Genomic DNA, 25,846 nt, shown 5'->3' with positions numbered 1-25,846 from the left:
GTTAGCCTGGGCCCGCCCATCCTAAGTGTGACGCAACACGAGGGCCTGTTGCGAGCTTAGTCTGGCAAGGCAAGCTATCTCCAGCTCTTCCAAGCTCCCGAAAAATCGGGAGCCAATCAACTTTGAGCATCTCCAACGGCCCTGGGTAGAGGCGTGTTCAAGGCACTGACGTAGTAGAACTGCGACCGGAAGCCATAGATTGTTGACAGAATCTATGCCGGAAGCGCTTCATTCACTAGAAACATTACGAACATGGAGCAGCGGCAAACCTTTGACACAGCGGTAGATGCTGTATTGAAAGCATTCAACGGGAAGTTCTCATTGAAAACGGAGCAAAGAGCAGCCCTGGAGGTATTTATCTTCTTCCTGTTACTCAAGCAGTTTCCGTCGCGTCACATACGTCAGAGGAAAGAGTGATGTGATTGGTTTAAGCTTCGTCACAGCCTTTTCTGGCTTCGACCAGTAGCAAACTGAGGCATTTCAGGGAGGCGGGTCAACCACGCCTTTGGGAAACGGTTGGGCTTAATATCTTTGCCAGACCAAATGCTCGCAGAGCTTTGAAGTCGCGTTAGCCAGACTAGCTTCATGTATGTTTTTTTTTGTTTGTTTGTTTGTTTATTGCTATCTAATAATGAGAATATTAGATAAATTAACCTATATCCAATATGTATATTTTCACTTTCTGAGATCGAGATGCTGACCTCTTCTGCTCCTCGGACCTGCCTGATCCATCCTGGTGCCCTGTGTCTGGTTGGAGTCTCATCGCGTCGCTCCTGTGGAAGACGGCCCCGTTTGGACAGTTGAAAGTCGCACTTGGAAGACACTCTGGACTCTTGCTAACTTTAGAACTGCGGTTGTCATGAACAGTTTTGCTCTCAAGTTTCCATCAATGAAGAGTTTAACACATCAACGAAACTGACTTCATGTTAAAACCGTTAATGTTATAATCATGTTATCTGTTATCGCCCAAATGAGGATGGGTTCCCTTTTGAGTCCGGTTCCTCTCGAGGTTTCTTCCTCATGTCGTCTGAGGGAGTTTTTCCTTGCCACCGTCGTCACAGGCTTGCTCATTGGGGATAGATTAGGCAGATTCTACCGTAACTGGATCCATTAATCACTTGCCCACAAAATAAGAAATTTTTCTTGTCCTTTTTTCAGTGAGGTAATATTTTCAAGATTGAAAATATGGTATTTGGTCTTCTAAAACAGCACGTCATTTAAAAATACACCGAGTATATCAATAAAAGATTTTTAAAGAATAAAGTTCTATTTCTTTGACATATCTGACAGACATAACTCCCATTTTAAAAATCCCTTTCATTATCCCTGTTGCTATCGTCAGTGAATTTCTGTCAGATGACCTGACGATAGACTCGGCCATTATGGATCTTTGGTAGTTATCGTGTGGAAGCAGGCTTTATCATTTTTGGGTGTCAACAGATAGAGTTGAAATAGATTAACAGCGAAAAAACTATTTCGTTCACGAGAGAAGCCCACAGTTATTTTTAAAAAATGCTATCGTCAGTCTGTCAGTCAAATGCACCTGACGATAGCAAAATTCAAGCCCTCGCCACGCACATGTTGACTGACGCAAAGAGGAAATTCTACTGTGCGTGATTTTTGTGACGGCAGACGTTTACTTCCGGGCAAGACTTGGAGTTCTGACAGCTAGATTTCATCAAATAAATCACGGTAAGATTTTCAGTCAGCTATCCTGACGATAGAAATTTTTGACGATAGAAACATTGAGAATATATCTGTGCATTCATATTTAAATTTTTCTGGAGGAAAACTATCGTAAGTTGAGATAAATCAGAGCCGCTTGCGACCCTTTCAACCGACAGGCCATTTCAATGTGTTATTTCCCCGCGAAAGTGACACAGTCGTGTCTGTCGTCACTGTTCTGACAATTATTGTTGATATTTCAATTTTGAAAATAAACTGTATCTTTTTTATTTCAATATTTTATTTTATTATTTGGTTCTAGTGATGAGGTATTTAATATTATTACTAAATTTGTCAGATTAATAATGGAAGAAACAGTTTTGTTGCTATTGTCATCTAGAGTGTCTGTCAGAATATGATGGTAGACCAGGGGTGGGCAATTATTTTTTCCATGGGGCCACATGAGAAACAGAAAATTTTGTGGAGGGCCGGACCAAAAGGCTGAACTAAATTCTGCATAATATTAAAGTGCCATTCCACCATTGGATGTATTCTTTGGCATAAAATACAATATATTTTATGACAACATGACTAGACAGAGAAATCTTTTAGCTTCAAAATGATATATCAAACATCATTTTTTGACAACGACAAGTATATTAATTTTGCGACCAAAGTCACCTACCCTTTTAATTTCCGCGCGTGATGTAATCGGCAGGTTCCCCTTCTTGTGTACCATGTGACGTGTGACGTGGCACATATTATCAGCAATGGCGGATAGAACGCGGTAAAAATAATACCAATAAATCTACCTAATACCAATAAATCTAGCTAACTGAAAGATTAACTCAAAAATTTTTTTGGCCCCCATATACGACGAGAAGTGACTCTCTCACTTTGGGGGTTTCCTGGTCTAAAAATAGACCGACACGTGGTACACAAGAAGGGGAACCTGCCGATGACATCACGTTTCCCTACCGCGCGGAAATTAAAAGGGTAGGTGACTTTGGTCGCAAAATTAATATACTTGTCGTTGTCAAAAAATTATGTTTGATATATCATTTTGAAGCTAAAAGATTTCTCTGTCTAGTCATGTTGTCATAAAATATATTGTATTTTATGCCAAAGAATACATCCAATGGTGGAATGGCACTTTAATTGTATTTCTTTATATAAAGCAGTAAATATCATTGTTTTTACAAACTGCTAAGACTGGTAAGAGTCTGGGGAAAAAACGAGGTTGCCTTACAAAAAATGTCATTTATTCAATCAAATTTCCCAAAACAATGATTAACAAAACGTGAACGTTTGTACCATTTTTTTTCAGTCACATTCAGCCCAAAACACAATAAAGGCATCACAATATCGTCTTTCTACTCCAAATATCAAGCAAGATACATCATATTATAATAATGATGCCCACATTTGTAGTCTAATCACCTCATTTGGTGCTTTTCGCCGGAGATCGGCTCCGGCGCCTGCTGGTGACGTCACACGATGTGATTGGCTGGACCGTTTGAAGGATGACGTACAAGTTCGTGGTTGGTCTGGACAAATTACGGAAGTAGTTATCGCGGGATTAGGTTTCGTGGGATTTCATGTCGCGCGCATTGCGTTTTTGTTGAACACAACTTCAAAATAAAAGCAATGCACATTCAGTCCATGCATGAGGTCAAATTAGAAAATACGTTTATTTTGTAATTTCTCATTAACCTTACGCGGGCCGGTCAGAATGAACCAAAGGGCCGGATGCGGCCCGCGGGCCGGAAAATGCCCAGGTCTGTGGTAGACGTTAGTTTGTCTGTCAGATTTTGATGATAGAAACCGATGTGTTTCTATTGTCATTTAGCATGTCTGTCATGTCAGGCTTTTATTAATTAGTTACCAGGACTACTGTCCTAAAATATAGGTGGGGTTTACATTAGACCGTATCAGCGGATCATCAGATTAACGTTTTTAAAACGATTAGTGTGCACACAGCAACACCAATACACGATTCGCGTGCACATAGCAACGCCAATACACGGATACGCTCGGCTCCGCAGGCATCCTGCGCTCCAAATCACTCCGCCCTGAACGGCGAGCGCTCTCTGGAGGGTGCTCACTCCGGCCATGCGCAGCTCACAGAGCGCGCGAGTGAAGTGCACGAGCCACAATTCGGGACTGAGCCGCTGTGTGTGTGATCCCAGCGCATATCACTTACCACTTGCAAGTGGAAGGATGGCAAGCCTAAAGACAATCATAACTACACAATGGGCAGTATTTGCATCAGTATTTGCAGTATTTTCATACTTTTATACTCTTTAATGAAAGGTGATACAAGGCGGAAGTCCGCGCCGTTTTTCAGCAGTCGCGTCACATGACCAACGCCAGCGAATCAGGAAGGTGGATGTCACAGTGACGTTGTCCAATGACGACGCCAGCTAGAGCTCAGCACAACGTATCCGCGTATCTCAATGTTTACACAGCACCGGACCAGACACGATCTGGATTGAATACGTGGACCCTGGCGGATTCCCGTTTCCCGGCGTTTCCAGGAGGTTTAATGTAAACGGACAGTGCATCCGCGAAGAAAACGAGACAGATACGGTCTAATGTAAACTTGGCCTTACTGTGAATGTCCAAGACCCCAAATGCTACTAGAAAAACTTAATAGAATGATCAAAATAATCAATTCAGCAATTTAAGGAGATGGGACTTAACTGGCCTCTGTTATGGTAGAATCTGCCAGTAGGGATAAAATTAGCTCATGTTTTAAGTCGTTCAAATTCTGTAAAGCTGCTTTGCGACAATGTCTATTGTTAAAAGCGCTATAGAAATAAACTTGACTTGACTTTCTTGTGCTTATGAACACATTTCGTACAGAATTTACATTATAGTTCCTAATGATTATAGATTGTTCGTTTGTTTGGGTTTTTTTTTTTTGACTGGGCAACGCGAAATGCCGAAATCGAAGATCTGGGTTTCGTTACCCACAAAAGACAATCTCGTAGACACCTGGAAAAGAAGATCGGGGATATGGAGTATGCTGACGATATCGTCTTACTTGAGAACACGGTTGAGAACGCTCAAAAACAACTTGATGCGTTGTCCTCTGCAGACAAAGAAGTTGGACTTGTCATCAACAAAAGTCTTGGCAAAATCCATCGGCCAACCTACCTACCATCGAGCTAGAGGGAAACACTCGAGAAGTAGTGGATGATCTCCAATACCTTGGTGCTTTTGTGAACGATACTCTCCGTGATTTCGAGCATTGCAGGGCTAAAGCACGGTCAGCCTTTTGGAAGCTCAAAAACGTCTGGCAATCCAAAGCTCTTTAATGCTTCTGTTCTCAGGGTCCTCTTATACAATACAGACTCATCAATGTGCTTGATCATAAATGCTTTCATTTGACCATTTACTCTGCTGTGTAGTTTTTTTTTTTCGCAGTCCAAATCCTGCGCTCTGATTGGCTGGCGAACGGGTTCGTATCCTATGTACGGACCCCAGTTACGGACCTCTGGCGACTCGCTCGTTCACAACAACAAACATAGTAGCATTTTTTGTCAACATTTATCTTTTTTTATAAGATTGTCAAAAATCTTATAAATTTTTGCCAGCATTTCTCAGGAGAATAGCGTTAATTTTACAGCATGGATAGCGATAACGACAGTCTTCAGAGCGAAAGTGAGTTTTACTACCCTGAGGAAGAAGAAATAAAAGAAAACATTTCAGGAGAAAGCTAAAAACCTCTAACTGTTGCTAACGCCGAGCAAAAACATGTCTGAATCCTGAATGACTCAGTTTTGTATAAATAGGGGACTACATAGGCGGCAAAATGTAGTTTTTTTTCCTGCCATGGAAGTGCACTTGTATACCGAGGAGGAAGCCATTTGCATTACAGCCGTGAATGAGGATTCAAAATGGCGGCTCGGCTCGGTGTTCCCTTTCGGGCGCTCTCGTTTTCTGTTAGAATTTGGTAAAGAAAAAAATAAATATATTATTTGCCAGCTTAAGGTCGGTCCGTATGGTGAAATACCGTGACCTCGGCCTTGAATACTGACCTCACGGTACTTCACCATACGGACCTCCCAGCTGGTAAATAACATATTTTTATTATTTTTATTATTATTATTCTCTCCACATTCACTGGATATGAGCAATCGTGTGCTCTGATTAGCTACTCTACTACTAGGCTATCAGCTCATATACCATGAGTAGAGAAAAACAAAATGGCGGAGCGTGTTGCTGAACCAACCGAGGACGAAATAAAAACTCGACTCGAAAACAAAACCACAAAAATACACACACACAAAAAAAAAGCACCAAGATCTCATCTCATCTCATCTCATTATCTGTAGCCGCTTTATCCTGTTCTACAGGGTCGCAGGCAAGCTGGAGCCTATCCCAGCTGACTACGGGCGAAAGGCGGGGTACACCCTGGACAAGTCGCCAGGTCATCACAGGGCTGACACATAGACACAGACAACCATTCACACTCACATTCACACCTACGGTCAATTTAGAGTCACCAGTTAACCTAACCTGCATGTCTTTGGACTGTGGGGGAAACCGGAGCACCCGGAGGAAACCCACGCGGACACGGGGAGAACATGCAAACTCCGCACAGAAAGGCCCTCGCCGGCCACGGGGCTCGAACCCAGACCTTCTTGCTGTGAGGCGACAGCGCTAACCACTACACCACCGTGCCACCCACGCACCAAGATATGGAATGAAAGTATTTGTTGGTAAGAATATCTTTATTTTATTGTAGCTTTTTTCAGAAACTGCTACGGTCTTTTCGCCGGTTAGTTTACATTCTAAACAAAAATGATCTTGTTGGACGTTTTTATTTATGCAATCTGCAAAAAATAAAAATGCTCCGTTTCTCAAAATCCAGCGAGTGTGGCAGGATAACACAGTTATTCCACTCAATCACGTCATACGTGGCTTATAGCCGACTCGGCTATCGGCTCATGCATGACTCGGTTTGGTGGAATAATTGTTAATTATACGACAGCGATTCCTTTTTACAAAGTTTACACTCTTTTTACATGCATGTCCAAAATTCAGCACCGTATAATTCACTGATCTGGGTAAACTGGCCTCTCCGTGTTAACGTAAGCATTAATAATGATGTCGGCCATCGTACCTAACGTTCCCCTGACTCATTTCAGGGTTGTGATCCAAAGACAGCTGGACTCCACTTGTAAAGATCTGGATTTTAATTACACACACACACTATTATTTCCTACTGTGGGGTTGGAACAGTACACACACACACACAGAAAAAAAAATCAACTAAACTCACCAGAATCACAGTTTACAGATTGAACTGGCAGTACAAGTCAGAATACGATGAGAAGATTCACACGGATGCGCTGCTTTGTGTTCCTCTTTCTGTCTAGTACGCTTTCCTTTCAAAGCTGCAGGGATTGTAGGTTCCTAATGAGGTTAATGGACAGAACGTGCATGTGGAAAGTCTGACGGATTGGTAATTTTCCACTGCTGATGTGCACTTTGTCAAAAATTGCTCGTCTTTTGATGTAAAGATGATGGGCGGGGATTATTCTCTGAAATAATAAGCACCATCGCCTATTAAAAAGCTAATATCGAGTGTCAAGTCTCAGACTCTCCTCCCACTGGCTCAAATACCCCTTTTCCACCAAATCAGTTCCAGGGCTGGTTCGGAGCCAGTGCTGGTGCTGGTTCACAACTCGTTCAACTTGCGAGCCAGCTGAGAACCAGTTTGCTTTTCCATAACTCGCGGTGCTAAGCGGAGCCACGTCATTACGTCGCTGTATACGCCAGTTACGTCGCTACGTTTGCATAAACCTTGGCACGAATATCGAAGCAAAAACAACACGGAAGAAGCAGCAGCGGCAACAACAATAATAATAAATGACTTCGCGTTTGTACAGCTGCTGCTTCTCGTCGCTTAAAAATGGCGATCTTTCGCGGTCTTGTTATTGTTGTTGGTCTTAACAACTCCGCCCCCCCGCTGACGTAAGCGGTTCTTTCCTCTGCCCCAGCAGAGAGTTGGTGCTAGCCTGGAACCGGTTTTTCTGGCCCCAGAGCCAGTTCTTTGTCAGTGGAAACAGAAAACCCGGTTCCAAACTAAGCCCGAACCAGCCCTGGAACTGCTTTGGTGGAAAAGGCGCAAAAGAGCATCCGGTATCTTCTGGACGCTTGTCTGTCCGCCAGCTTCAGGATCCTGAAGGCGCCATTTTCTCGAAACATCCGGATGTTGAAGCCAAGACGCCAGGAAGTTTTCAAGGAAGATCATCGCTGGGTTGAAAATGTCCCCAGCAACCTATCAAAATTTGTTCGCGCATTTTTTAACATGCTGGTCGTTAAACGTTCCATCAAGCAGCTTCTTCCGTTAAAAGGAGGTCATATTTATTCACAAACCATACCAGACTCTAGAAATCTGGCTCACCAGACGAGATGTCAGGCACCAAAAAGAGGTCAAGTCCTGAATGATTCAAGGGCCCAGCGATAAACAAGAGCCCTCGGATATGTGTCCTAAAGCAGAGAATGTTGATGTAGAGTCAGGTTTCAGCTTTTTGTCCCAGGACGTCAACCCTGATCCAACCAGATTACCATGCTTTCATAGCTCATGCTCAAAAGGACAACAATACAACTAATTCAGATTTCCTTATCGTCGGGTGCCTTTAGAACGGCATACCACCAAACTATTCTTTATACGTGCAATTCTAAAGGCGGAAAGTGACATGTACAGGGTATATACCAATCTTTGAGTCAATTTACTACCATTTAATACCTTTTTTTACTACCTTCAGATTTTTTTACAACCACCACGACATCGAATTGCACCAAGTATCAATCAGAAAGATTTTGTGACATGCACATAGATTTTGTCATCCAACACTTACTTACATCATTACCATTATCCAGGAGACTCGGTTGCATATTTCGCAACAGGGCATTAGTTACAGTAACAATGTGAGGTGGGGTGGTTTGCTTCATTTAAGTGATGGAATGGTACTGGACTTAACTTCTCCATCCTCCCAATACCGGACATGGATGTCCAGCTGTTTCTTTTTGTTTGAGTGGTTGAGGCTCTCGTCGAACATAATCACAAAGTGCCCAGCCTGGCAGATGTTTTTCGTCAGCTCCTTTTTAAAAAATGCCCCGAGGCCAAATCGAATAATGTAACCAGTTTTGTCCTTTCCGCAAGTGAACGACTTGGCTACAACGGAGTCAGGGAACATGGCGCCAAATAGCTCCCCTATTTCCTGGTTCGAGTTCAGAGACTGGTGCTTTGAAGCCGTGTTAAGGCACCACAGAGTCTCCGCCCGAAGCGTGGCATTGCCTCCCAGCACAATCTTCAAGTCTTGAGTCGGGTCCACGGGTCTGGTCTGCTCGTGCAGCTGCGGTGGTGTGGCCGTTGGTATAGCACTAGCACTAGTGCTAGCTGTCGAGGTGATAGACTGTTGCTGCCCACGACCGCGCATTCCCCTGACGTGTTTCTCCGACTTCATGTGCGACCTGAGCGCATTACCCCCCATCCAATTAATATTAATGATTTTGAGGCATACTTTACAGTATGCCTGCCTGTCGTTCCCGACGACAGGCCTTATCCAAGCTTGAAAGCTTGGATCCCGGAGCCAGGATCGGGAAAACTTACATTTCCCCATTTCTAAACTTTTTGCCACCCGCTAGAATTCGATGAAGAGATACTGGTTCACTTAGCACTGCTTTCCATCTCCACTTGGACTTAGCTATGCGCACGCAGACGATTTCAGATTTCTATCGACCAATGAATACAATGCATTGATATGACGTCAATATCAAGTTCATATCACACATTCATTTTTGAAGTAAGCAAGAAAGGATTTATTTTATTTTGCCTATTTCATCAAAATGAAACCAGTCATTGTCCAAAAGAAAAAAATAATACCTATTCTTTAAAAATAATACCTTTTGACCAAATTTATCACTTTTTAAGGCCATTAAATTTTGCGTTTTTGATTTATCACTTTTTAATACTTTTTAAAACCCCGCGGACACCCTGATGTAAAGCTGTGGAAAACGCTGAGAGCGAACAATCGCATCCATCATCGCACTGAAAAGACGCGTACAGTAACAGCAGACTGGGTGCCTCAGGGAGACAAACGCAAATGCTGCACGGTGTCCACACGTTACGATGCACTGCGGAGTTTGCTGCGAATATCATTTCATCTAGGGCTGTAACGATACACCCGACTCACGATTCGATTCGTATCGCGATTTTTGACCCACGATTCGATACGCCCACGATTTTTTTTAAATGTTTTTTTAAAGTAGTAAATTTGACTTATTAACATTTACTTACTTACATTAACTATTTAATAACAAATAATTCAGACCACTGCAGAGAATGAGTAATATGTATGCAAAAATGAACAAATGTATATCCAAAGACTGTTTTATTTCTCAAAATAATACTGTTGAGCCGGAAGCTCTGTTTTTTTCGGTTCTGAAAAAGTCATTTTTCCAAATCGTGTAAATCCGTTAAGATTTTTTTTTTTGGGGGGGGGGGCTCTCTCACTGTCTCACTCTCATAGGGCCAATGATTTTCTGTGATCGCGGAAAACAGATGGAAATTACGGAATTTTTATGGTGAAACGTTGCTCGCGTGTCAAAATGTAACTGCCGCAGAAGGCTTCCGCCCAAGCAGACATGCCTTCAGTGTTGCCAGATATTGCTAACGTTTTCCACCCCAAAATATGTTCAAAACCAGCCAAAAAGCACCTAAACCCGCCCAATCTGGCAACACTGCATGCCTTTCCGGTCAAGTGATTGTGATTGGCTTGTGGCACACCTAGCCAGCCAATGAGCTGCTTGTTTACAGATTCGCTCCCCGCGTCGCAACCAGAATGGCGACCGCTTAAAAGAAATGAATGCTCTGCCAGTGGCGAGTGTGGACGTTGCGTGACTCGCAGAAGATTGTCGCAGGTCGGCGAAAAAACGACTTACTAATAGATATAAAAAAATAAAAGTAATTTAAGTAAGTTTAAAATGTAATTTAAATAAAAAGTAAAGTATTCATAAATTGAAGTTTGGAAGCACCTCTGTTTTTGGGCTGAGGAGAAGTTTGAAAGGGTGTACCGCGATTCTGCCTTCTTGTATCGCGATACGGATCGTGGCTCTGCGTATCGCGATTTCGATTTCGATACGCATATCGTTACAGCCCTAATTTCATCGCTTCTAACCTTCGCCATAACGAGCAACGTTAGAGCAAAAAAAAAAAAAGATGCACGTGCAATCTGTTGCACTGTAATCCCATGGGTGAAGAAGCCTGCTAGCAAAAATAAATTACGCGGACTATTATGTCCTAGTCGAAAAATATCACGGTATTAATTGACCGTTTAAAACGAACGCTGGTGAAAATTAAAGGACGTACAGGGTTCTAACGAGACCTAAAGATCAGCGTAGTGGCACCAGTCATAACAGCCTTATGCCCCCCGAAAGCTCACGGGTTCTACATGCTCAGAGACGCATTCGAGCGCGTTTCCTGGCGCTTGCAGGCCTCCCTGAAAGTCACTCTTTTTTGGTAATATTAATGAGATTTTTTTTTTTTTTACGCTGTGATTGTTTTTGATTGAAGACTTTTTATAATTAATATTTAAATAATATTGGCTGGCGTAGAGCAGTGGTTACGTTAGACTTTTTCATTGTCCGTCATTTTGACAGACAGGGTCGTAAAAATTCCGTCATTGTCCATTATTATCTGTCATTTTATTTTAACTTTTAAATGACAATGTATAGGCTATAAATGCTATACATTTAATAACTTGTGTTTTCATGGACTCATTTTCATTTAAAAATTAATTCACAGAACAAGCTTGTATTATTTAATCATTTATTTATGTATTTATGATGCAAAAAGATGAACAGAGATTCTGACGTTCGGTCACTTGTGAACCCTCCGCTAAAAACATTGCGCTAAAAACTGTTGTGCCTTAACGGGCGTATGAACAATGTTATTTTACAACGTAGCAAGACAACTGCAGTTAAAATATGAACAGTCCGCTACAACGATTTAAGTGACGATCTAATCTGACCTGTTTGCGTGAGCTCAAACCTTCCTTCTGGCCCGCATGGATTTAAATTGGGAGCTCGCTTGTGCATAATCAAAGTCGTCAACGGAGACTGCTGCCGAGGCAACTGTCATTAAATTTTGCGTCTTTGCCTCGGACAGACGACTTCTCATTGACGTTTTAATTTTATTCTGAAGGCTGAACCCGCGCTCTGCTGCGACACTGGAGACTGGAATAACCGGCGCCACTTCAGCCAAAGTTCTGAAGTCGGGAAACATTTCTCCCAGGGAAGTGATCAGAAGCCGGCAAGAGCCTCTGAAAGTTGGATTTCCCGACCCTGCTAGTACAGCGCATTGATACGGAGCTCAGATATCAATGCGCTGCCGAAGCGCGCAGAAGGTGTTAGTACGCCTGTCATTATAGTGCGGACTTTCCATAGCATAGAAAATCGCTACGTTTTAATTTGTGTAACTGAACTTGTTGCATATCACTGCTCATATAAACCTGTGTAAACAGGAAAAACGCGGAAAAGTTTGGTCGCATCTAACTACAGCCCCAAAAAATACCATTGGCCATACTGAGCCTAGCTACATTGCTAACAGGAGTGACAGCGCGTCTGACTGCGTCTGACTGACTGGGAGGTCGCGCAAAGCTCGGAGAGGTACGGAGCAGCTCGTCTCAATTCAGATAAGAGCATATTTCATTATGGAAGTACGGTGGACTGTTCCTTTAAGTTGAGTGGTATCAGCAGTCACTTCTTCGTCCTTTGATCGTCGTTCTCGATCGACACCTAAGCGAGACTCGTTAAGCCTTTGTTTTATGGCGTTAACGCGTATTGTTAACTTGACTGCGGACTTGATTACTTATAGTTTGTCTCTGGTAGGAAGAGGAACGCGTGGCTCGGTGTGTCATGTAAGCAGGCCAATGACGGATGTAACTGCAGAAAGAGTGTTTATTTACAAACAGGCAGGCAAACGTAAGGCAGGGTCGTGAAATGGGCAACGGTCATGCGAGGAACAAACAGAACGGGGGATGCAAAGATGAAGGACGGAGTCCAAATACACAAAACAAAGTCAACAACAGAAAGGCAGATTACAAGGATTGGTAATGTGAGACACTCGGTCCAGCGCATATATTTTGCCAAGTCTGTGTGTTTAGAGAGTCTTTATAAGCATGCGCTGTGATTGCGCTCTAATCCGGAACAGGTGCATGGTACTAGAATTAGTCCTAATGACGCTGCACATGGACATGACGCAGTGATTTTTTTTTTTTTAAGTTATCACTAAAGGCAAGGGACTCGACCTTGGTTTGTTATTTGCGAAAGCTTGTAGTAAGAGAGTTCGTAATAGCGAGGTTGCAGTGTATGTGCTTTATACTGCAGGGTTTTTTCTAGAAAAATTTAGTATGAGGGCGCTCACCATGGCAAGGGAGCAAAGCGGGGGGGATGGTGCCGGTTGTTCGTCCCCCCCCCCGCTGTGCGAAGCCTTTGAAAAATTGAGGCTACAATGGGACATTCTGAGGCTATCTGAGAGGGAAATTGTAACAAAGTGTCTGAAAAAAAAAGAAGTAATCTTCTTCTGCCCCGGACAGTCTTTGGCTTTCTTCCGTTTCGTGCCGCAGGATGACATCTTTAAATGCCCAAGTGTCAACAAAAACAACTCGCGAACTACTTCTGTCAAAAACTCCCGCGCCGGTGGGTGAAAGGTCATTCAGTCTCGAGAAACCTCGCTCTACAAGTCAGCTGACCTTGTATGTAACGCATGTCAAATCTCGCGAGAGCAGCCGCGACAAGTAAACAACATGGCGCCTCAGTCTGGAAAACGCCAATTCGGATTGTTTTTGCACCGTCTGGCGGTGTATCTATGATGATTGGAATATTTTTGGAGTAATTATAACGTATTTGATGATCAGACACATTGTCACGTGGTGTTGCTGGGATGTTTTCACGGAGAAAAGATCGTTTTAAGATCGCATGTTGTGTAGTAGCATATAAGCGCATGGCCTAAGTGTGACTTGGGGTTCAATCGGCATTTCGGTAAGAGGGCGCATGCCGAGAGTAAGAGGCCGCAGCGCCCCTGTTCCCCGGTTTAGGCGAAAGCCTGTACCGGTCAACATAGAGACATTGTTAGATCTAGAACACTGACTACCGTTTGTTATTTTGAGAAGGCATACATACGTCAATCATCAGAGTTAGCTGGCTCGTTTATTTTTACATGACGAGCATTTTAGCAGACGCTCTTATCCAGAGCGGTAAGGTACTTCGCTCAAGGGTACTTCAGCCATTCCTGCTGGTCCAGGGAATCAAACCAATGACCATTTGGTCCCATGTTGCTTCTCAAACCATTAGTCCATGGCTTCCCCGTTTATGAAAAGACTGTCCAGTTGTACCCCGTGATTAACCACGAAGGCTCGATACCCCTCACTAAGGCCTCAGTGGTGCATAAAGTTGACTGCGAGAACATCAAGAAGGTTTTGAGTGAGTTCAACTCCCAGGTCTGCCCGAGTCACAATCTATCCCTCAAACAAGGCCTTCAACTTCCCCGATGCCTGGATTCAGTTCTGACTTGCAGCAAGAACGTCTCGAGCCTCTTAATCTTTCCCCCCGCTACAGCAACAACCGAGCCGAAAATTTTAATGAGTTTTTATTCCACTCAAATGGTTTATCTACATAAGTGCTTAATTAAATAACTTAATTAAATGATTTCACTAAATAACTGCTTCAGATAAAGCAGTAATCACTTGATTCTCCTGGGTCATGCTTTAATTCTGGAATTCTTCTTCGTGCGGCGTTCAAAAGGGCAAAGCTTGGCTCTCAAATTCGGACTCGGACTCCATTAAAAAAAAAAAACTCGGTGATCCATTCCATTCAGTAAATTAACAGACCATACCGTTATGATCTAATCTAGCTCGTGCTGCATCATCATCAGATCATCAAAAGTAACTAGTAACGTCACGTTGGGCGCCATCATGACCCCACCGCACCCCACCGCACTGTTGATTGTTTTCCGATAAAATCGTCTTTTTATCCGTTTATACTTACACAGTGTTGTGGGACAAGTTTGTTCTTGGCGTAGGTCGCATTAACCGACAATTGTCCGTCATTGACGGATTTTTTTTAGCTATGACGGAAAAATCTGAAGGCCGTCGGTCATTTTGACGGATGTTTACCGTTACCGTTACCAATAACAATCTCATCTCATCTCATTATCTGTAGCCGCTTTATCCTGTTCTACAGGGTCGCAGGCAAGCTGGAGCCTATCCCAGCTGACTACGGGCGAAAGGCGGGGTACACCCTGGACAAGTCGCCAGGTCATCACAGGGCTGACACATAGACACAGACAACCATTCACACTCACATTCACACCTACGGTCAATTTAGAGTCACCAGTTAACCTAACCTGCATGTCTTTGGACTGTGGGGGAAACCGGAGCACCCGGAGGAAACCCACACGGACACGGGGAGAACATGCAAACTCCACGCAGAAAGGCCCTCGCCGGACCCGGGGCTCGAACCCGGACCTTCTTGCTGTGAGGCGACAGCGCTAACCACTACACCACCGTGCCACCACGGGTTCAGCCTTCAGAATAAAATTAAAACGTCAATGAGAAGTCGTCTGTCCGAGGCAAAGACGCAAAATTTAATGACAGTTGCCTCGGCAGCAGTCTCCGTTGACGACTTTGATTATGCACAAGCGAGCTCCCAATTTAAATCCATGCGGGCCAGAAGGAAGGTTTGAGCTCACGCAAACAGGTCAGATTAGATCGTCACTTAAATCATTGTAGCGGACTGTTCATATTTTAACTGCAGTTGTCTTGCTACGTTCTAGAATAACATTGTTCATACGCCCGTTAAGGCACAACAGTTTTTATCGCAATGTTTTTAGCGGAGGGTTCACAAGTGACCGAACGTCAGAATCTCTGTTCATCTTTTTGCATCGTAAATACATAAATAAATGATGAAATAATACAAGCTTGTTCTGTGAATTCATTTTTAAATGAAAATGAGTCCATGAAAACACAAGTTATTAAATGTATAGCATTTATAGCCTATACATTGTCATTTAAAAGTTAAAATAAAATGACAGATAATAATGGACAATGACGGAATTTTTACGACCCTGTCCGTCAAAATGACGGACTATGAAAAAGTCGAACGCGACCACTGGTTCTTGGTATCGCTCACAATAAGGCAGCTATTTACAGTTATTCCTTCACCAACCTGTATTTTTTCTTTCTCTTGAATTTAATAAAGCAAAAAAAAAAAAAAAAAAAAGCATGTCGTGTTATGTCAAGGTCACAATGAGTTTCTGAAGCGTTTCGCATGGCAGAAAACTTCAAGGATACAACGAATACGAAGCGCTGGCGACGGAGAGGTCTCCCAAAACAGCTAAATAAACGTCTCCTCGCAGAAAACGTCATCGTATGGACAACCGCAAACTTTTTGTTCCGCGATACAGTAAGCTGTTACTACCGTATAGAACGAGGGCCTTACTATAAACGTCGTAGTGGGAAGGAACACACTCGGAGCAATCGACAATCCTGCGGTACATGTTATGTTAATATTTCTAGAAATAATTTTTGTTTTATTCTTTTTTAGCGGGGTTTTTTTTTCCTTTCTCGCTCACGGATCTCAAAGCTGATTCATCTTTTGGGTGTGTGAGAGCAAAAGAAAAACACGACAACATACACAAGCATGTGTAGCAGAAAGGCAGGATTGAGGAACACTGCACTCACTTCACCTCGAGAGTTTTGCTCTACGTGTGTGTGTGTGTGTGTGTGTGTGTGTGTGTGTGTGTGTGTGTGTAAATGCCGCACCTTGTAGAGAGGTGCGGCAGGTATGATTGAGAGGAAAAGGAAGTCTGGGATCAGTGACACAGTTTGCACAACTCGAACTCTCCTGGCTGTTTTCCGAACACAAACACCTACAGCGTGACGCAATTAAACAAACATACAAGTGTGTGTATGGGATATGTTCCGAGTTCTGGTGTTGGATTAGCGCAAAAACAAGTGTTGAGCAATAGCCGGAGTGAGTCAGGGTCTGAGGCATGAGAATGGAGCTCATTCACTTAAGACGGCGTATTTTATGACAGAAAGTTACACTCCAGTCCTGAAAACGGTTTTAGATCACAACTTTGGGGCTCGTTATGAATAAACCCAGGCCGTCACATGAATATGGAGGTCATGTGACGAACATCCTGCCGATGCTCGATGCTAAGCCGTGCTCAGAAACAGATAACGCAACTCGTTTTGCAGGTTTGGACAACGCAGCCACGTGCAGCGCGGCAGGAAGGCGCACAATAAGGTTAACGTTTAATTTTCATGATTGACGCTTTCTGGTGTGTGCGCGTGTTTGGCTTCCATGAACGTTCCAGTAGGATCAGTCACGGTCACTTAAACGCAAAATAAAATAAAATAATATGTTATAGTGACGATGTACAGTCTTCAGATCTCTGCAGCTAGAGTTCTCACTCATACAAAGATCTGTCCCGGATCTTGCTGGTCTCTTTCGAAGACAAACTCGTGCTCCTGTCTACCTTCAGGAACGACTGACCCCCTACACCCCCATTGGTCTTCTAGTAACAACCTGCTTGCTTTCACACGCACCATCCTTCAGTGCCACTGCGCCCAAACCCTGGAGTTCTCGTCCTCACTCTCTCCATGACCGCTCTTCTTCTTTCTCTACTTTCGAATCTCAGCTGAAGACTTGTGTCTTCCATGAACATTTATCTTCCTGATTAGTGTAACACGACCTTGGAAATTTAACTTACTATTCTTCTGATTATTATTATTATTATTATTATTACGTACAGGGCGGCACGGTGGTGCAGTCTCACAGCGAGGAGGTTCCGGGGTTCGATCCCAGCAGCCGACAAGGGCCTTTCTATGTGGAGCTTGCATGTTCTCCCCAAGTCTGCGTGGGTTTCCGCCGGGTGCCCCGGTTTCCCCCACAGTCCAAAGACATGCAGGTTAGGTTAACTGGTGGCTCTAATTTGACTGCGAGTGTGAATTGTTGTTTGTCTCTTTGTGTCAGCCCGGCAATGACCTGGCGACTTGTCCAGGGTGTACCCCGCCTCTCGCCCATAGTCAGCTGGGATAGGCTCCAGCTTGCCCGTGACCCTGCACAGGATAAGCGGCTACGGATAACGGATGGATTATTATGTAAGACAGTGGTATATTTACCGGTAATGTGACTGATTTATTATTATTATTACATTAATGGCATTTAGCAGACGCTCTTATCCAGAGCGACAGAGCAGCCTGGGGAGCAGTTGGAGGTTCGGTGCATTGCTCGAGGGCAGTTCGGGTATCCCTGCTGGTCCAGGGAATTGAACCAGCAACCTTTTGGTTCCAAAGCTGCTTCTCCAAGCATTCGGGCAGGGCTTCCATATATTAGTAGTAGTAGTACAGCAGTGGTATATCTAATGTGACTTTATTATTATTATTACATTAATGGCATTTAGCAGACGCTCTTATCCAGAGCGACGTACAACATACCCAGAGCAGCCTGGGGAGCAGTTGAAGGTTCGGTGCATTGCTCAAGAGCACTTCGGGTATTCCTGCTGGTCCAGGGAATTGAACCAGCAACCTTTTGGTTCCAAAGCTGCTTCTCTAACCATTATGGCAGGGCTTCCACATATTATTAGTAGTAGTAGTACAGCAGTGGTATATCTAATGTGACTTTATTATTATTATTACTACTACATTACATTAATGGCATTTAGCAGACGTTCTTATCCAGAGCGACAGAGCAGCCTGGGGAGCAGTTGGAGGTTCGGTGCATTGCTCGAGGGCACTTCGGGTATCCCTGCTGGTCCAGGGAATTGAACCAGCAACCTTTTGGTTCCAAAGCTGCTTCTCCAAGCATTAGGGCAGGGCTTCCACATATTATTAGTAGTAGTAGTAGTACAGCAGTGGTATATCTAATGTGACTTTATTATTATTATTATTATTATTATTATTATTATATTATTATTATTACTATTATTATTACTACTACTATTACTACTACATTACATTAATGGCATTTAGCAGACGCTCTTATCCAGAGCGACATACAACATACCCAGAGCAGCCTGGGGAGCAGTTGGAGGTTCGGTGCATTGCTCGAGGGCACTTTGGGTATTCCTGCTGGTCCAGGGAATTGAACCAGCAACTTTTTGGTTCCAAAGCTGCTTTTCCAAGCATTAGGGCAGGGCTTCCATATATTAGTAGTAGTAGTACAGCAGTGGTATATCTAATGTGACTTTATTATTATTATTATTATTATTATATTAATGGCATTTAGCAGACGCTCTTATCCAGAGCGACGTACAACATGCCCAGAGCAGCCTGGGGAGCAGTTGGAGGTTCGGTGCATTGCTCGAGAGCACTTCGGGTATCCCTGCTGGTCCAGGGAATTGAACCAGCAACCTTTTGGTTCCAAAGCTGCTTCTCTAACCATTAGGGCAGGGCTTCCACATATTATTAGTAGTAGTAGTAGTACAGCAGTGGTATATCTAATGTGACTTTTTTATTATTATTATTTCTATTATTATTATTATTATTATTATTACTATTATTATTACTACTACATTACATTAATGGCATTTAGCAGACGCTCTTATCCAGAGCGACAGAGCAGCCTGGGGAGCAGTTGGAGGCTTGGTGCATTGTTCGAGGGCACTTCGGGTATCCCTGCTGGTCCAGGGAATTGAACCAGCAACCTTTTGGTTCCAAAGCTGCTTCTCCAAGCATTATGGCAGGGCTTCCACATATTATTATTATTAGTAGTAGTAGTAGTAGTACAGCAGTGGTATATCTAATGTGACTTTTTTATTATTTCTATCATTATTATATTATTATTACTATTATTATTACTACTACATTACATTAATGGCATTTAGCAGACGCTCTTATCCAGAGCGACAGAGCAGCCTGGGGAGCAGTTGGAGGTTCGGTGCATTGCTCGAGGGCACTTCGGGTATCCCTGCTGGTCCAGGGAATTGAACCAGCAACCTTTTGGTTCCAAAGCTGCTTCTCCAAGCATTAGGGCAGGGCTTCCACATATTATTATTAGTAGTAGTAGTACAGCAGTGGTATAGCTAATGTGACTTTTTTATTATTATTATTTCTATTATTATTATTATTATTATTATTACTACTACATTACATTCATGGCATTTAGCAGACGCTCTTATCCAGAGCGACAGAGCAGCCTGGGGAGCAGTTGGAGGTTCGGTGCATTGCTCGAGGGCACTTCGGGTATCCCTGCTGGTCCAGGGAATTGAACCAGCAACCTTTTGGTTCCAAAGCTGCTTCTCTAACCATTAGGGCAGGGCTTCCACATATTATTATTGTTAGTAGTAGTAGTATTTTGCTTACACTTGCCTGTTTTCCTCTTTAACAACAAAGTCTACAATGTCACCTCAGAGCTCAGGTGTTTTTCCAAGTAGAAACTTCAGCAGTAAAACTCTATAATAACTCCAGCGAACCCGTTCTGAGGAACTCTATGGAGTTTAATTCACAGTTAAAGGCGTGACCTTTTTTTCTTCTTTTTAAAAAAGAAAAAATCCCTGTTCTAATCTAACTTTATTTTTGTTGTTAAAGTTTCACGCCGGTGTTGTTTGATGTCATTTGTTGCTGCTCTCAGTCCTAAAATAAACATGTGTTGTTGTTGTTGTTGTTGTTGACAGGTAGAGAGAGAGAGAGAGAGAGAGCACGCGCTCACCTTGTCCTGTTTAGTCTCGTGCTCGGCGGATGGGGAAGTGGGGGATCTCGCGCTCCCTGCAGCCGGCTGGCTCGCGCTGCCACCGCTGCTGCTGCTGCCGCCGCCAGTTCCGCCTCCTCCGGAAGCAGTCGGGCTCGCGCTGCTCCTCTCGAGCGTCTCCACTTTGATGAGGCGGTGTTTCGGGGACACGTACTTCACCTCCGAGAGCGCTGCGCCCGAGAACGGAGTGTTTGCGCCGGATGCGTACGGGTCCTCGAAGTCCAGCTCTTTCTGGAGTTTGTACGCGGCGAGGATATCCGGCTGAGCAGGGCTCGGGTAGCCCGCGCCTCCGGTGCCAGTCCCGGCGTGGCAGTGCCGGTAGTCCGGTCTCGGAGGCGCCGGCGGCGCGGCTTTGGCGCTCTTGAATCCCAGGTGCTCCTTGAACCATTTGGCCATGGTGCCAGCGCATCGCTCACCGCTCCGACACGCCGAGATTTCCGGTCCGGGTTTCCGTGGTGCGCGTGAGCCTCGCTGTCCGCCGGAAACTCGGTGAATCTCGCAGCACTTTTCAGCACAAGCTCGCGCGCCCGTTTCTGACCCGCACTCACTTTCCAGCGTGGAGAAACTCTGAGCGCGTGCGTGTGTGCGCGCGCGCCTGTCTCTGCGTTACCAAGCGCTCAGCCCACGTTTCCCAGCGCGCGCAAGGTTGCCAGATCTTCTGCGTCTTTTTAAAAAAAAGTGTTTCGACAAGTGAAACCGTAATCCTGTCACATGTTCGCCTTCCAAACCCTCCAATCCGACTCGATCAACACCCTGCTCCGACTCGATCAACACCCTGCTCCGACTCGATCAACACCCTGCTCCGACTCCATCCCTCTCATCATGGCTTAAAGAAACACGTACTTTCTAATAAAACTGAATAAAAACGTACAACCTGGCAACCCTGAGGTTTGCGAATGGAGCTCTATATCGCCGCCTGTCGGTGTGATTCGGTAAAGGCGCAGGGACGATCTAACAACTCTGTTTGTTTCAGCTTTCAAAAGAAACCTCAGCCTTGTGTTAACGAGGTAAAGGTGGAGATCTGGAGGGTCTTCAGACACAGTCAGAGCATTTTTTAACTGGTCTCCCAGTGGCCAGATCTGGTCTCCTAGTCAATGCCAAACCAGTTTCACTGGGAGACCAAATTTTAAACCAAGTCACACTACCGTTCAAAAGTTTGGGGTCACCCAGACAAATTTTGTGTTTTCCATGAAAAGTCACACTTTTATTTCCCACCATAAGTTGTAAAATGAATAGAAAATATAGTCGAGACATTTTTCTGGCCATTTAATCGACCCCGCAAATGTGATGCTCCGGAAACTCAGGTGGTGTTTACATTAGACCGTATCCGTCTCGTTTTCGTCGCGGATGCACTGTGCGTGCACATTAAAACGCCGGGAAACGACTCCACAGGCGGAACAACTTGAATCCGCCGGGGCCCACGTATTCAACCTAGTTCGTATCTGATCCGGTGCTGTGTAAACATTGAGGAACGAGGAAACGCAGTGCTGAGCTCTAGCTGACGTCGTCATTGGACAACGTCACTGTGACATCCACCTTCCTGATTCGCTGGCGTTGGGATCGCACGCACAGCGGCTCAGTCCCGAATCACTGCTCGTGCGCTTCACTCTGTGAGCTGCGCAGGGCCGGAGTGCGCACCCTCCAGAGGGCACTCGCTGTTCAGGGCGGAGTGATTTGGAGCGCAGGAGGAAGCGCTGAGCCGCACTGAGGTTTATTTACACATTTCAACCTCCTTCAGGCGCTTAAACTCAGTGAGAACATGAACATCACAGCCAGGTGTGTTTATCTGCTGGAGAAGGTGTTCGCTTGCCATCCTTCCACTTGCAAGTGGTGAGGGACTTGCGCATGCGCGATATGCACTGGGATCATGTGACGTTAATCTGATGATCCGCTCATACGGTCTAATGTAAACACCACCTCAATCTGCTCAAAGGAAGGTCAGTTTTATAGCTTCTCTAAAGAGCTCAACTGTTTTCAGCTGTGCTAACATGATTGTACAAGGGTTTTCTAATCATCCATTAGCCTTCTGAGGCAATGAGCAAACACATTGTACCATTAGAACACTGGAGTGAGAGTTGCTGGAAATGGGCCTCTATACACCTATGGAGATATTGCACCAAAAACCAGACATTTGCAGCTAGAATAGTCATTTACCACATTAGCAATGTATAGAGTGGATTTCTGATTAGTTTAAAGTGATCTTCGTTGAAAAGAACAGTGCTTTTCTTTCAAAAATAAGCATACATGTCAACCTTTGGTCAATCAAACCTGCATAACCAACCTCCAAAATCCGTATTTCCCTTATAAAATCCTTATAAGATGCAAATTAAAATAATTTACCTAAAATTTGAATGATAATTAACAATGATATATCCAAGTTACTTTTTATTCAGTATTAATAACAATAAACCTTCAGAATGAATACAAAGCTCCAATGTTTGACAAAAACACAAAGTGTCACTCTAATGTTCTGAATTGTACTCCATGACAGCTTTTTTAGCACTCCGCACCAATACCTCATGTCACAGCAAGTGTCTGTGTTGATCTTGCCGGAGTGCCCATTCAGAATCTTTTCAGTCGCTAGTGAAAGTCGCTCAGGTGGAAATACGCGTTTCAAACAAAATGTTACTTCCCGGTTGGCGGGATTCTCGCAATGCGGTGTGCGCATGATCAAAAGTGGAACGAAGTCTCGCTACCACAAGATAACGCGTGATTTCATAAGACTCTTTACTGGCTGTCTGTGGTGTACAGTACGTTTGTAAATGTTATGCGCTCTTTTATCATCGTGGGAATTGATTATAGCTCTAAATAAATATTGAAGTTTTTTTAAAGAATCCGTATAACTTTATTTGTACGTCCGTATACTACGTTTATTGAATCAAATCCGTATAAAATACGGACATTCCGTATAGGTTGACATGTATGAATAAGGACATTTCAAAGTGACCCCAAACCTTTGAACGGTAGTGTATGTCTTATCATTTGGTTCAGTCAGTTGCAATTAATTAACCAAGTACCGTATAAGTATACATTTAACAAGGAAAACTTGGCACTGCATTAACTATGTCGATATTATGCTGGCTGAAACGAGGATTCGTAATGCGGCAATTTGCATCACAGAATATGCCGCAGCGGTGCAGCCGCATGGACTCTGGGGCCTGTGATTGTATTGCCCAGACCAGTTGGTCTCCGAGTGGAAAATCCTTAAAAAATGCTCTGGACATAGTGTCTTGGTAAACTGGGATGTATGGATGCATCACCCCTGTCTTATCCACACTGCAATCAAATTTCATCTCATCTCATCTCATTAATGGTCTCGCACCATAGTACTGTACCTGAGTGAACTTCTGGTCTTCTATGACCTGCCATGCCTATTTAGATCAAAAGGTGCAGGCTATCTGCTGGTACCTCGGATAGTGAAGGCTACATCAGGGGGCAGAGCCTTTTCTTACAAAGCCCCACAGTTATGGAACAGCCTTCCAAGACTCAGTCTCAGCGTTTAAGTCTAGGCTGAAAACGTATCTGTTTAGTCAAGCCTTGTGTTAATGGTGTTTATGAGGTAAAGGTGTAGATCTGGAGGGTCCTCAGACAGAGTGTCTTGGTAAACTGGGATGTATGGATGCACACTGCATTGGCTCCCATTCAAATTTCATCTCATCTCATCTCATTAATGGTCTCGCACCATAGTACTGTACCTGAGTGAACTTCTGGTCCTCTATGACCTGCCACGCCTACTTAGATCAAAAGGTGCAGGCTATCTGCTGGTACCGTACCTCATATAGTGAAGGCTACATCAGGGGGCATTGCCTTTTCTTACAAAGCCCCACAGTTATGGAACAGCCTTCCAAGACTCAGTCTCAGCATTTAAGTCTAGGCCGAAAACATATCTGTTTAGTCAAGCCTTGTGTTAATGGTGTTTATGAGGTAAAGATGTAGATCTGGAGGATCCTCAGACAGAGTGTTTTAGTAAACTGGGATGTATGGATGCTGTCAGTTCCCACTCGCTTGCTCAGTCGAGTTTGTTGATGGTGTAGTGGTTGCTGCTTTATGTCCCGGGGCTCCCTCATGCCTGTGTTACCTTCTGGCTCTGCCCTTTTAGTTATGCTGTCATAGTTAGTTGCAGGAGTCCCTGCTTGTACTCAGTGCAATATGTATACTGTTCCTACTTATTCAGGTGACATTGGGCATACTGTACCTAACAACCTGTGTTTTCTCTCTCTCGAGTTACATGTCAGTCCTGTGATCGTGATGCTGACCTCTTCTGCTCCTCGGACCTGCCTGATCCATCCTGGTGCCCTGTGTCTGGTTGGAGTCTCATCGCATCGCTCCTGTAGAGGACGGCCCCATGTGGACAGTTGAAAGTCGCACCTGGAGGACGCTCTGGACTCTTACAGTAATGCTTTTATGGCTGAGGACTACAGTTGACTTGCTAACTTTAGGACTGCGGTTGTCATGAACAGTTTTGCACTCAAGTTTCCATCAGTTATAACATCAATGAAACTGACTTCATGTTAAAACTGTTAATGTTATAGTCATGCTGTCTGTTGTTGCCCAAATGAGGATGGGTTCCCTTTTGAGTCTGGTTCCTCTCAAGGTTTCTTCCTCATGTCGTCTGAGAGAGTTTTTCCTTGCCACTGTCGCCACAGGCTTGCTCATTGGGGATAGATTAGGGATAAAATTAGCTCATGTTTTAAGTCGTTCAAATTCTGTAAAGCTGCTTTGCGACAATGTTTATTGTTAAAAGCGCGATACAAATAAACTTGACTAATAATCATGAGAATGATTCTCATAATGATTTAGTATCTCATGATTGTGAGATACAATGTCATAATAATTAATTACAATTTCCCAATTATGAGAACTTAATGTTAATTATGAGATAAGCTCTCATACAGGTAATTATGGGCCGTACGGTGGTGTAAGTGGTTAGCACGGTCGCCTCACAACAAGAAGGTTCTGGGTTCGAGTCCAGTAGCCGGTGAGGGCCTTTCTGTGTGGAGTTTGCATGTGCACCGGTTTCCCCCACAGTTCAAAGACATGCGGTTAGGTTAATATGGGACGGCCTTGGGCTGAGGTGCCCTTGAGCGATGCACCTAACTCCCAACAGCTCCCTAGGCGCTGTTAGCATGGCTGCCCACTGCTCTGTGTGTGTGTGTGTGTGTGTGTGTGTGTTCACTGCTTCAGATGGGTTAAATGCAGAGAGGAATTTCACACACATGTGACGAATAAAGTTGTTGTTGTTCTTCTTCTACAAGATTGAAAATCATTAATTATCAGATAGGATTTCATTATTATGAGATAGTATCTCATAATTATGACTTTCTAACTCATTACTATGAGATAGAAAGTCATAATTATGAGAAGTCATTATTATGAGATAGAAAGTCATTAATCTGAGAACTTAAGTCAT

The 25,846-nt window shown here is 43.9% G+C and overlaps 1 protein-coding gene across 2 annotated transcripts in view; it reads right to left on the bottom strand.

Annotated features, from left to right (window-relative positions):
- Positions 1-21,073, bottom strand: part of zgc:158464 (uncharacterized protein LOC791139 homolog) — a 437,335-nt gene extending 416,262 nt beyond the window's left edge. The window contains exon 1 of one of the 2 annotated variants that reach the window (XM_060923332.1): positions 20,398-21,073. In XM_060923332.1, the coding sequence (XP_060779315.1) occupies positions 20,398-20,832 (435 nt within the window). In that variant the 5' untranslated portion in view covers positions 20,833-21,073. The remainder of the gene's footprint in view (positions 1-20,397) is intronic. The other variant, XM_060923334.1, reaches the window with a different exon arrangement.
- Between the last annotated feature and the right edge of the window lie 4,773 nt (positions 21,074-25,846).

This window comes from Neoarius graeffei, chromosome 6, assembly GCF_027579695.1.
Source record: "Neoarius graeffei isolate fNeoGra1 chromosome 6, fNeoGra1.pri, whole genome shotgun sequence".
Lineage (NCBI taxonomy): Eukaryota > Metazoa > Chordata > Actinopteri > Siluriformes > Ariidae > Neoarius > Neoarius graeffei.
The sequence above is the reverse complement of the archived record's forward strand: the minus strand, read 5'-3'. Positions and strand labels throughout refer to the sequence as shown.